General features: G+C 37.9%; 1 protein-coding gene across 3 annotated transcripts in view; it reads right to left on the bottom strand.

The window, feature by feature from the left end:
* The window catches only part of CHUK (component of inhibitor of nuclear factor kappa B kinase complex), a 38,691-nt gene that overhangs the window by 21,731 nt on the left and 3,436 nt on the right, over positions 1 to 13,524 (bottom strand). For all 3 annotated transcript variants that reach the window (XM_074232619.1, XM_074232618.1, XM_074232620.1), the window contains exons 3-9: positions 12,387 to 12,501; positions 11,730 to 11,799; positions 11,021 to 11,109; positions 6,411 to 6,500; positions 6,114 to 6,238; positions 5,842 to 5,949; positions 5,308 to 5,443 (exon numbers count right to left, since the gene is read on the bottom strand). In XM_074232619.1, coding sequence (XP_074088720.1) covers positions 5,308 to 5,443; positions 5,842 to 5,949; positions 6,114 to 6,238; positions 6,411 to 6,500; positions 11,021 to 11,109; positions 11,730 to 11,799; positions 12,387 to 12,501 — 733 coding nt within the window. The remainder of the gene's footprint in view (positions 1 to 5,307; positions 5,444 to 5,841; positions 5,950 to 6,113; positions 6,239 to 6,410; positions 6,501 to 11,020; positions 11,110 to 11,729; positions 11,800 to 12,386; positions 12,502 to 13,524) is intronic.

The raw sequence follows: 13,524 nt of genomic DNA, 5'->3' as shown, positions 1-13,524 counted from the left end.
TTCTTTTAAAAAGTGACTTATGTAGAACATAATTTTGTTATCTCTAATATTTTATTTTCTCCTTAAAATTTTTGTCTCAATACATTCAATTTCTATTAATGTATAGGATAGAAACAATGTAAAGATTATCAGACACACTTCTGTGGGGGGATGGGGGAGGGAAGGGAGGGGGAAGGAAAAATTGTAAAATTCAAAACCTTACAAAAAATGATAAGTATGAACTACTATTGTATATAATTGGAAAACTAATACAATATTAAAAAAAGACTTTTTAGAATGGAAAGGACATTAAAAACATCAAAATAAACGAGGATCAGATCAATTTAAGGGCCTTGGATTGCCAGAAAGCTACCTTGGAGAAGTATTCACCTATGAAAAGGCTCTGGAATCTTCCACTAGGCAGGAAGGTAGATCTTAGAAGACTCTTAGGATCTAATGGAACATCCCATTCCCATGTGCAGACTTGCACAGAGTATACACTCCATTTAGGACATTCCAGCAAGGGCACAATATGTGGGAATGGCATCCACACCAGCACGCTTACAGACATGCCTCCAGATCAGATCTCACTTTACTTTCCCAGGAATTATTATCTGAAATTTAATGGCTTGAGACTGTCCTCCTTTCTTGTGCCCTCAGGAAATTGATATTAAGCAAATAACAGTTTCCAAATAAACAGGATTGGAACTAGGTGAACTATGACCCACATCTAGGTAACTCTTATGACCGTTACCTTACCAAGTTAAATTATAATGTTGATTAAGGTAAACTCAGTAGTTTGATTTCTACCTTCTTGGGACTGAGAATGAAACAATAGCTCTTGCTGAAGAGGAAAAATAAATATCAGACTTACAGAAGTAGTTGTTGCTTTTAATCTAATTTCCCTACATTTGGAATCACAAACACAGTTATAGTACATACACACATACAATACATATTATATGATCTTTAGAAAAACAAACATTATCCTAGAATAGTCGTCTCATTCATCCTCCTGCTTCCCAGACTGCACCTAAATCAATCTTCCCAGCAGGGAAAAGTCACTGTTCTCAACAAGAAAGGGCCCTAGGACTTAAGATTAAGGTCATAGTCTGATAAATTATAATATCCAGCAAATGATAGAAAGGACCTAAAAAAGTGAGAGATTTACACATTCCTCTCCCTTTAAGAGTTAGGTCAGGCTTAGGTATGGCTTCAGATCATTTAGTCTTTCTAATCCAATGAAATCCAGTTGACCCCAAAGTCCTAATCACCCAACACATTTTGCCACCCACAGAACAGAAAAGGGTGTTCACACTGCACCCTGGGGCTCAGCTATTAAGACTTGAATGAAAGTGAGTCAACTCTGAGATCCACCAAAAGCAGATATAAAGAAACCAGCAGGAGCAGAAGTAAAGTGGGTAATGAACCTATAAATCTGCAAACCCTATGCAGTTAGGTGGTATAATTGACAGAGCACTAGCCATGCGGTCAGGAAGCCCTGAGTTCAAATGTGGCCTCAGGTTTCCTAGCTGTGTAACCTCTGCCTGCCACAATAGACTCATCTGTAAAATGAGGATAATAATAGTTCCTACACTCCAGAAATGTTGTGAGGAAACAACATATTTGTAAAGAGCCCAGCACAATGTCTGGCACACAGAGAGTACTATAGAAATAGTAGTTGCTATTATTCTTATTATTTAACCATTGTACAAGAAAAAAAATTTTCCTGAAATCAGACAGATTCACTACTCACATACAACATTACAACATGTAACATACTGTGATCTGTGCTAAGGCTCCCAAGAGGGTTTTTAAAGAGCACAAGATCTATCAAGAACCACAAGGTGAGCAGTGACAGGTCAGAGATAAGGGCTAGATCAAGGTGTTGGAGGCAGAAGTGGGAACAAGGGGTTGAAGAAGTGGGGAGGGCTTCAGGGAGGAGATGGTGACAAAAAGACAAGCAGAAGACTGAGACAGGACCTATCAAAAAAAAAAAAAAACAGAAAACTCTTAAAACCAGGATCATTGTCAGGAAAAAAAGTTAGAAAATCAAGTCAATATGCAGGAATTCATGAACTTTGAAAAATTCAGTAAATCTCTCCCTAATCAAGATACTGATCACCTGGGCTTTACTGTAAATAAGGTAACAGTGACTAAATTCTAAAGAGAAGAAACCCAGGAAGCAATGTTCAGGAAATGCATCAATCACTCCTATTACCAGGGAACAGGACAGACTCAAAGCTGCACTAAGTAAAACAACTGGAGACTAAAAATACAAATGACCTGTAGTTGGAGCTTTGGACACTGGTTGATCGCCCAGCTCACTGCTCCACTCCTACTAGTAGTCAGATCACTGAACCTGAATTGGAAGGGAGTTCTCACCCATAGGAATCCCTGCTAATCCTCCAGCTCCAGGTACCCCCCCACCCCACTGTGGTGTGGTCATCTAGGTTCTGCTTAAGGGATTCCATGGAGGAATCAGTCCAGTTCAGACAGTTTAACTATCAGCCACTTTTCCCTTCAATCTGGCCAAAATCAGGTTCCCTCAGGGGTTGAGCAGAACAAATGTGAATCCCTTTCCCACCTTTGAAATACTTGAAAATAGGTATTCACCCCTCTCACTTCTACCTTTCCTTCAAGTCACATGTCCCCAGTTAATACAACCAATCTTCATTATAGAATAGCTTCTATTGCCCTCACTTTCTCAGTCCCTCTTCTGAATAAGTTCTAGCTTGTCTTATGTTCTATTTAAAATACCCCCAGAAACATAGATACCAAACTCCTGATGTGATCTCACAATGAAGGAGGGTCAAAAACTATCACTACACCTTGCTCTGAACCCTGAACCTTCCTCAATGCAGTCCAAGATTTGATTAGTTTTGGTTTTTTCTCCCTCCTCATACAACTGACAAAGCATCCCAGCTGCTTTCTCCCCTGTCCCATACCACTGACCCATTGTGAATAGGGAATTGGGACTAAGCCCTTAGTGACACCCAGGGATTTGTCTCTTGAATGAGGTAGAACTGTATTTTTCCCCTTGGCTTCATGACTGAAAGAAATGTGGTGCAATGGATTGAGTGCTGGGATCAAATCTGGTTCTGCCTCTCATATCTGTAGCCTTAGACAAGTCACCCCTATGGGCCTTAGTTTTCTCAAATATATAATAAACATGTTTTTAAAACATTCTGAATCATATTTTCATAAATGTGGTCATTTCAGATGTACTAAAAGCCTTAAAAGAAGTCCTTTAGTGATTCTTTTTAAATGAAGAATTTCACTAAAATGCAAGTAATAACCCCTACTGTAGGTTTTATAAATTAGGAGTTCTGTATGTAGGCATTCTTAAAGTAGAACACACCTATATGCAGTCATGCTTGAGAATGCACAATGCATTAGTATATCTAGGACTGAGGTGTTCTGTGGCTATAAAAGTTCCCAGATAAACAAGGCCAAAAGCCAACAGAGCCAATCCTGCTTGACCAGCACATCTTTCAATCAGCTACTGATTAACAAAAACCAAACAAAGTACAAGAAACTCAAAGGCCTTCTGGGAATACAGAAAAGCATGACATCCACAGGATATCCATTAGTTCCAAATCAAAGAAGGTTACAAAGAAGCAGCATCAAATCTTGCAGGAGTGCTTATTTTCTTCAATTATGGCTACTGAAAATGGCGAGCACTTGAGCCTGGAATGACTGTGAAGGAAAGAATTAGCCAACTGGGCAAAGGGAATGGCCTTACAAACCAGTCTTCCACATCAATTAACTAACAGTAAACATTTGGTAAGTGCTTATAATGTAATTGGCCTTGTCCTGGACACTATGGGACATATAATAATAACAAAAGACACTGCCCTGACCTCAACTAATCAAGAAACAAAAGCAATTCTGCAATGATTAAAAGTGCTAAATCATGTGACATATGGACAAAAGAGACCCAAATGGCTAGGTCATACTCTAGTAACATGTGTTCATTAGATAGTTTATGTACATAAACAAATGATAATAGGACTAAAAAAGTTATGTTCAAAATAAAATACTTCCACACGCACTGGAGATGGGGAGGCATTATAACATGAAGAATCTGCGACTCAAAGAAGGGGGTCAGACCTTAATAAGCAGAAGGGAAAAGAGCCCTTGGGGGAAGGGGGGAAGAGCAAAGAAAGGTACAGAGGCAAGAATAATGCTGGGAGAACAATGACAAAAAAAAAAGTTCTTCCCTGGAATAGAGGCTATGGGTGGTAGGTTGGGGATGGACAATGGATGGTCTTGAAGTCAGACTTGAATCGGTTAACAAGAAGCCTCTGCAACCTCCTAAGCAACTAAATTAAGAGGAGCTGAACTATAGTAAAGAGACCAGGGAAGTGAAGATTTATGGGAAACTAGGTATGAGGGGCGGCTAGGTGGCACAGTGGATAGAGCACCGGCCCTGGAGTCAGGAGTACCTGAGTTCAAATCCAGCCTTAGACACTTAATAATTACCTAGCTTCGTGGTCTTGGGCAAGCCACTTAACCCCATTTGCCTTGCAAAAAAAAAAAACCTTTAAAAAAAAAAAAACTAGGTATGATGTGATGATACCCTGGGCTAAGTGATTGGCCTCTAGAATGGAAAAGGAGCAATGTGTGGAGATATTTTGAAAGTTGAATCAACATTTATTCCACAAAATGTAAGTATTGAAAATGTATTATTGTTCAGTCATTTTTCAGTCTTGTTTGCCTCTTCATGACCACATTTAGAGTTTTCTGAGCAAAGATACTGGAATGGTTTGCCATTTCCTTCTCCAATTCATTTTACAGATGAGGAAACTGAGGCAAATGAGGTTATATACCATACAACTAGTATCTGAAGCCAGATTTGGACTCAGGTCTTCCTAACTCCAGGTCCAGCACTCATCTATCCACTGTACCATGTAGTCACTCACCTACTGAAAAAGTTAATAAAAATAATGATGATGCTGATGATAGCACTTACATATAGTACTTTAAATGTTAACTCAACCGATACAACGACCCTGCAACGTGTCATAAATGTGCCATTATTATCTTCATTTTACAACTGGAGAAACTAAGTATGAGAGAGATCAAGTGGCATGCCATGAATCACAAAGCTATTAGTGTCTGAGGCAGAATTTGAACTCAGGTCCTCCTGACTCCAAGTCCAATACTATCGCTGTGCCACTAAGTTGCCACAAGAAGAACAAGACTGCTACTAGGCAAACAAGTGAATGGAATTAGTCTTTATGTTATTATTTCCATTTAAAAATAAAAAAGATGATTTCTCAGAGCCATTTCCTACAGAAGCTTTTACTGGACTTTAATGCTCACCTTCAAGTTCAGTATGTGGTCCATTAGCACAAAGCATCCCAGCTGCTTCTGGGTGAGATCCAAACTTCCCCCTCTCTGCTGGGGATCCCACATCAGCATCAACTGTAACCATTGCTCCATGGGTTCTACTATGAAACTAAAGCACAAAAAGCACAGCTCTGAGACAAAGCGGGAGGCTTCCTGTCTTACTGTGCGATTTTTGTCATCATATACAGTAACCTCTGAATAATACTGAAGCAAGAAGGGGCTCAACTACAACTAAGTCAGAGAAGCTAGAGACTCTTGAGTCATACACCAAGTGTTTTCTGTAATCACTGACTACTCATATAGGAGATCCTGACTCTTTTCTGCAATGAAACTACATTTAACCTGTCATCAGAGAGCAGACAGGAAAAAAAATATGTAGGGAATTGACCTCCTATGCCCTAAGCTGATGATGTATCTTATCTGCTTGACAAGCTGAATTTCTCTGGGGTCTTCCTAACCAACCCTGATAAAAACTGAGGCAAATTATATCAGTTACATGTCACTTACCTAGAGAGGCTATTTGGTTGAGGTAAGTGGCTACTAAATCTAACCTCTCCAGTCATCTCTTCAAATGCAAATATGTGCTTGGGATCTTTCTTTTTAATTTTTTCATGCCTAGAAAATAAAAGTTAACATAGGAGATACCTCATTATATACAAACACTTTAAGATATGATTGATATCTTACATTTCAATTTCAACTTCAGTTTATAAAAAAGTAAATTTCTAATTCCCACTCTCAGAAGAAAGTCCATCAAAAATTTTTCTTCCATTTCTTACCAGGTAAAGGGCTGCAGATGATGTAGGAAAGGTCTGTATCCCACAATACATTCAAACACCATTGTCCCAAAGCTCCAATAATCAACAGTAGCAGTATATGGCTTGTTCTCAAAGAGCTCTGGGGCCTTTGAAAGACACAATATTTGAAAAAGTCAAAATTACTGAGAAAGTAAAGAACATTTTGCATGTTCTTGTATCTGCATACTCATGTTACCTATGGTCTTTAGGAATGTTTAAGAAATAAGAATGAAAATAAATCCCTTACTCTCAAAATGAAAGAAAATAAACAGGCCTCACCAGATATTGCAGAGTTCCCACAAAAGATGTGCACAGACTTCCCTGATCAAGGTCTTTAGCATATCCCAAATCAATTATCTTATGAATTATCTGTAAGTTAAACAGACAGGTTATGCTTAATAGCTGGACAACTGTTGAAGAATATGCTAATACTGGAGAACAAGAATAATCATAAATTTTAAACTTTTAAAAAACCACCACCTGAAAACACAACTGTATAAGTTGAGTAACCTATAGTCTGCTAACAAGAAGGGGATAGAGATGAAGAGCTTCCTTTAAAGGAAAGTCCATTCAAAGTCCCCAACACCCTGATCCCCATTCTTTTCTCCAAGCTCCTGATTCAGCACTGAATTTAACTTAAAAGTTCAAATTTCATTCGAAAGATCTTAAATAATTTGGGTTCTGGATTCCAGAGAAATGGCAACCATTTTTCCTTCCAGAAAATGTCTGGGTTTGATTAGATGCTGCTATTTTGTCATTCACTACCACTCAGTCCCCTGAAACTGCTAAGTATATCTCCAATTTACTGATGCTGCTTGATTCAAAGTCACCACTGTTTCCCTATAAACTCTAGAGGTATCTTCTTCTAATTCTCCTCCTTTTTCCTTTTATCCAGTCACCCAGGACTATATTATAAATTCTCTGTAAGCAGAAACTGTATCTTATCAAAAGAACTAAGCTATCAAATAGTCTATTTTTCTTTGAATATACTCTTCGTAACTTTCTGAATTCATCCACTAATCTAGATAAACCTTTCTTAACCTAATCTCTCACTTCAGCCATCACAACTTAACTTCACAGGGGTAGGAGGCTCTTTAGATTTAATCTGCTGTGTACAATCAAAAGAAGCACTACATTCATTTAAGATACCCAGGGGTTGGATACTAGGGAGTCAAAGACAAAAGTTAAAACTCCTGCCTTCAAGGAGCTAACTATCTCATTCCAGAACCCTGCTTTGAGAGCCATAACATTAGAAAGGATCTCAGAGACCATATCAGACTGAGAATGTCTTCTAGAACACCCCAGGAAGTGATCAGGCTACAAGTGTAGCCCCACCTAAAAGACCTCTAGTGAGGGGCACCCTACCACCACTTCCCAAAGCAGCTTATCCTGTTTTTGACTCACTTAATTGTGTGAAAGATTTCCTTATATCAAACAAAAATGAGTCACTCTGAAGTGTCCCTCCATTGCTCAGTTCTGTCCTGGGCCTAAACAGGCCAAAGAATCCTCTTCCAAAGAAGTCTTCTTCTCTACAAGTTAAATGTCAGTCCTCACAGGTCCTTCCCCATTCTTCTGGATGCTCACCAGTTTATCTGTCCTGTCTAAAAGATAGTACCCTGAGCCTGGAGGTCAAGGGCTATTTTGCCCTTTTCTTGGCTTATCACAGTGTCTGCCACAAATTAAAATAAATAAAAGCTTGCTGATTTCGTGATGTGGTCTGGCCAAGACAGAATTTAATAGAGTCCAGCAGGTCAACTGTCACCTATGTTCTGGATACTGAAGATGGCACTTGCTTTTCTAGATACCCTATCATAAGTGCTCTCTCATTTTTATCATATAGTTCATTAAAATACGAATATATTCTCAAATGATCTAGGACAAATATCCCAGTCTTGACCTTGTGAAAAACTTCTTTTTAAATCAAGAGTAGGACTTGACATTTATTCCTATTACATTTTATCTTACACAATATAACTCAAAGATCTTTCTGATTCCTGATTATCATTCCACTGCATTTCAATTCAGTTTCACTCAATTTCCATTTCCAAAGCACCTACCATGTATGCAAGGCTTTGGGATAGGTCCTAGAGAGCCCAAGTCAAAAGTGAAAACCCCTACCTTCCAAGGAGTTTACACTCTACTATTGGAGGGAATCCATAAAGACAAAGAAGAAACTATAGAGTATTTATAAGGAAAAACAAAATGATTTCAAAAGGAAGCGTCTCCTAAATAGCAGAAATCAGGCAGGGGGAGGTACCAAGTTGTGATTTAAAAGAATGAATAAGATTTTACAGGGAATAAGAGAGGAGGGGGTGCATTCTATACAGAAGGAACCATTTATACAAAAACATGAAGATGGAAAATTGAACATCATGTACAGGGAAGAACTAGCAGATCAGTTATGACTATTAACAGAGAGGGTAGGAAGGAGAGAAATACAAAAGACTTGAAAGGGAGATGAGACAGCTAGGTGGCACAGTGGATAAGAGCACCAATCCTGGAGTCAGGAGGTCCTGAGTTCAGACACTTAATAATTAACCTAGCTGTGTAACCTTGGGCAAGTCACTCAACCCCACTGCCTTGTAAAAACAAACAGGGGTGGCTAGGTGGTGCAGTGAATAGAGCACTGGCCTTGGAGTCAGGAGTACCTGGGTTCAAATCCTACCTCAGACACTTAATAATTACCTAGCCCTGTGGTCCTGGGCAAGCCACTTAACCCCATTGCCTTGAAAAAAATCTAAAAAACAAACTAATAAACAAAAAAGATTTAAAAGGGAGGCTGAAGCCAGATGGTGGAGGGTTTTAGATGTCAAACTGAGGATGTTATATTTTATCCTAAAGGTCATAAAGAACCCTGAAAATTTCAATAATGGAATGACATGATTAGATCTTCATTAGGATGTTAACTGTATCTCCTTGCTTTGGGCATCTGTAAATCTGATAAATTAACCATCATACCTTCACCTAAATCCATGATATCAGGTCAAAATCAAAGCCCAGGGACATGTCAAATTGCCATCAACTCAATAATGCCTATTTTACATGGAAGTAACTTTTATGATGGACTTATCACAAAGAATGTGATCCACCCAAAGACAGAGTTGTTGGTGTTGGAACAAAGACTCAAGCACATTTTTTATTATTATTATTATTATTTTGGGGAGGGGGTGCAGGGCAAATGGGGTTGGGTAGTCTGCCTGGGGCCACATAGCAGGGTGATCGTTGGGTGACTGAGGCTGGATTTGGACCCGGGTGCTCCTGGCTCAAGGGCCAATGCTCTGTCTGCCACCCAGCCACCCCTACTATTATTACTATTTTATTTTATTTTGGGTCTTTTTTTTTCTTTTTTTGGTTTTTGCAGGGCAGTGGGGTTCGGGTGGCTTGCATGTCACACAGCTGGGTGATTGTTGGGTGTACCGGGCCAGATGTGGGCTCGGGTGCTCATGGCTCCAGGGCTGGTGCTCCGTCCATTGAGCCACCTGGCCATACCTACAATTATTACTATTATTTTTTTTAATTTTAATTTTTTTCTCTCCCCTTTATTGCTCAAGCAAATCTATATTTATGGAGGGGAGGGGTACTTCGTTTACTCTTAAACAAGAATATTTTATTAATGTATAAAAAATTATTTGTACAAAATGAGAATATTAAATAAAAAAAGGAAAAAAATGCCTATTTCAGGTGTCCTGTCAATAAACCTGTTTCAAAGTCACCTAAATATACACAATCATCTAGCTCAAATCTCTCCCTGTCCACAAAGCTCTAAAGACTTTTTCAATTGCTTTGCTGAAATCTAGTGAATTATATCTACTGTAATCTCCCGATCTAATTAATCTTACAAAAAAAAGAAAAATGAGGATAGTCTGGAATAACCTGTTCTACATATACCAAATCCACATTCTTAAATGATATTAAGAAATCCAATCATATCCCTTCTATCATTTAGTCTTTCCTAAGTAAGTTACAATCTTCTCAGTCTACCCCATATCATAGCCTCTCGTTCACCCTCCTGATTTCCTTCAAGCATTCAAGATACTCTGCTCTAGATTTTTGCCAATTCTCTTAAATTTTTTTAGGTGGAAAAACCAGAGCTGCAACTGGGATTCCTATTATGCATACTCTATGTGTTTGCAGAAGAGGAAGAAATACAAATTTAATATGTTGTTTCTAATGTCTTTCCTGACAATGTCCATAAGAACATATTAAGCTGTTATCATTAGGGAAAAAGTATGGAATAACTGACAAAACAACTGAAGAATTGTAAGTCTACTATTTTACATGAGTTTTTGTACCACTCTGTACCAATTTCAAAAATTTCTTCAGACTTGGAGCATTAAAACAAGGAAGAATATTGTCTTTCCAACTCTGACCTGCTCTAGACTAATGCAACCTTTATGAAGAGTGCATAAGATATCACACTACACACACACACACACACACACACACACACTACACTGTAAAAGTTTTATGCACTGGAGAAAAGAACAAAGTTTCAAAATATAAAGAGATGACAACAGAGATAGTTTTACTCAGAAAAAGGTTTTATCCTTAAACTGTATCCAGAAAAATGATTCACATAACATTATCATATTTTTAATATTTATTTTTAAAATTTACATATCTTTTCAAAGTCATTTGTTTGGGATATATAGAATCAAAATTTTCAAATGTAACACTGAGACAAAATAAAGGGCTAAGGTCTTTGGAGCACTTAGGATTTACAGAGTATACAAACTTTTATTAAAGCTGGTATAAAAATGTCAATTATGCTTCATTTTTCCCCAGAGCAAAAATCAAAAATCTTAAAATACCTTGATCCTTCTCTAGCCCAATAAGCTAGGTGTGCTACACTTAGCAGGCATGTAAAGGTCCTTCAGCATTTTACCTACCTTCCCACCAACATCCTGAAGAACTATATTTTCAGGTTTTAGATCTCTGTGAATAATTCTATTTTCATGCAAATATTGAATTCCCGACCCTAAATGAATATAAAAAATATATTTTGAGGGACTAACAACAACTCACTTTTATATAGCTATTTAAGGCTTTCCTCACAACATCCCTGTGAGGTAGGTAGTGCAAGTATTATTATTACTATTCCCAAAGTGTCAGAGCTGAAACTTGAACCCAAGTTCTCCTAATTCGAAACTCTTAGGCCCACAATCTCAAGAATCTTGCTCCACACAAATCCATAAAGTTTCATGGTCAGAACTGCTCATTTGAAGAGCCAAAATTCACAATCATGTTATCAAGTCAAATGTATAATACTGCTATATTGGCTGAAAAAGGTGACTTCTAAGTCTTAAATTAAAGTTACAAAATAATTTAGTCTATGCAGTTATTAGTCAAATAAGTTAGAACATTTCCTCTATTAAGCTGGAGATGTTGTCAAGCAAGAAATCAATACTTCATCAAAAGTCTAGCATTTAACATTGCTTTCCAGTCGCAGAGATTTTCGAACTGCAATTCAAGGGTCACAGAGGAAGACTAACATTTCTTCATATATCTGAAGTATTAACTTTGTACACAACTCTCTTCCCCTCATCCAAAACCCATCCTCAGGAACAATCAAATAGGATCATTTGATCAATTACATACCAATATCACTAAGCAGAGAAAGGACTTGACTCTCTTTAAGTCCACAGCAATTTTCTGGTTTGTTGAGTAACTAAAGGAAGAAAAAAGGACTTTAAAAATATGTATTCTCCAAATAAACGTGTCATATCAATGACCACAGTCATAGTTACTGATAACTTTACCCTGAAGTAATGCATATTCATACAAGAAAGCAAATTATGACCGAAAAAAAGATGTCAGAAAAAAAATTACAAAATTCTATAGTGAGACTATATGAATTCCATGATGGTACATAAGAGAAAAAGAAGAAAGAGAACAAAGTATTTCAATTTCAAAGGAATTTTAAAACCTCAAAGATACCAGTCCTATAGCCACATGGGCAGGTGTCAATAGCAGATTTGAAATGGAGGAAGGAGACAAAAGGGGAATATATCAGAAAGAAAAAGCGTAAGTCCTTTATTATATGGCTGACAAGTTTATTCTAGGTAGACACCATAAATAAGTTCTGAGATTTTGGTCATAATTTTCCACTGCAAAAATTCTACCATAAATCTATTAAATCACCAGCCCATCACTGCATGATCATAAAGGATATGAATGCTCCTACCAAATTGGAATCAACTAAGCAAGTCAGTGGCCAGAGTGATCCCACTCCCAACCCAGAGCAGATCTAGCTACCTTTCGAAGATCTCCTCCTGAGCAATATTCCATGGCTAGAAGAGGGACATCATTAATTAAGAAATTCATCTCTTCAGGAACATCACAAGCCTTTACAACACTGGGATGATTCAACCTAAAACGAAAAGAGCAAAATGCTAATAAAAAATTTTCCCTCATGTGTCACCACCTCATTGTGACCACAGGGGTCTAGCAAGTTTCCTGTAAACATGGCTCAGGAGGAAGGAGACAACATTGTGTAATGGAAAGCACAAGATTTGGAATCAGAAGAACTGGCTCCCATCTGGTCTCCTACTCTGTACCTGTCACGTGACCTAAAGCTAGTAACTTTCCCTCAAAACACTTCTGGTTACTCATCTATAATGGACAAGATTAGACCAATAGTCCCTTCCAGCTCTGACAGTCTCAGATATGATACAAACCTGCAGCCCAAAGAAGCAGGACTTTCAGTGAAAACATACTTAGAACTGCTGTCAATAAGGGGAATAAGTTACAGAGCGTCATTTGAAACTACCCTTTCTCACCAGAAATTAGTATCCAAATGTGAAATGGAATTTTTCTTTGTTCAAAATTATCTGGCAAGTTTGGGCACTGGACCTATAACCCTAGCTAGCCTCATTAGCACTGTGTACTCTCGCCAGTTACTTGTTTCTTCAAAGTGTGCTGTCTGGACCAATCAATAAAGAAAGGGATACTTAACACATATGACTCCTTAAAAAGCCAGAGTAGGAACAGCTAGATGGTACAGTGGATAGAACACCAGCCCTGGAGTCAGGAGGACCTGAGTTCAAATCTAGCCTCAGGCACTTAATTATTACCTAGCTGTGTAGCCTTGGGCAAGCCACTTAACCTCATTGCCTAGCAAAAACCTTTAAAACAAAAAGCCAAAGTAAACAGAACTAAGAGGGATCTTAAAGATATTGAGTCCTATTCTTTTGACTATTACAATGAACAACAACAACAACAATAATAATAATAATAATAATAAAAATAAACTATACTGACATCAATAAATTGATGACATTGTCCATTCTATCCACCTATTAAAGTTCCTTAATTGAAATGAATGGGGGGAAAGGGAGATTTGAAGAATGATCCTGAGTAAGAATTGTCCATTAGATGGTTAACAAGAAGACTC

Source organism: Macrotis lagotis, chromosome 4 (genome assembly GCF_037893015.1).
Source record: "Macrotis lagotis isolate mMagLag1 chromosome 4, bilby.v1.9.chrom.fasta, whole genome shotgun sequence".
Classification (NCBI taxonomy): Eukaryota; Metazoa; Chordata; class Mammalia; order Peramelemorphia; family Peramelidae; genus Macrotis; species Macrotis lagotis.
This window is presented reverse-complemented; position numbering and strand designations above follow the sequence as displayed.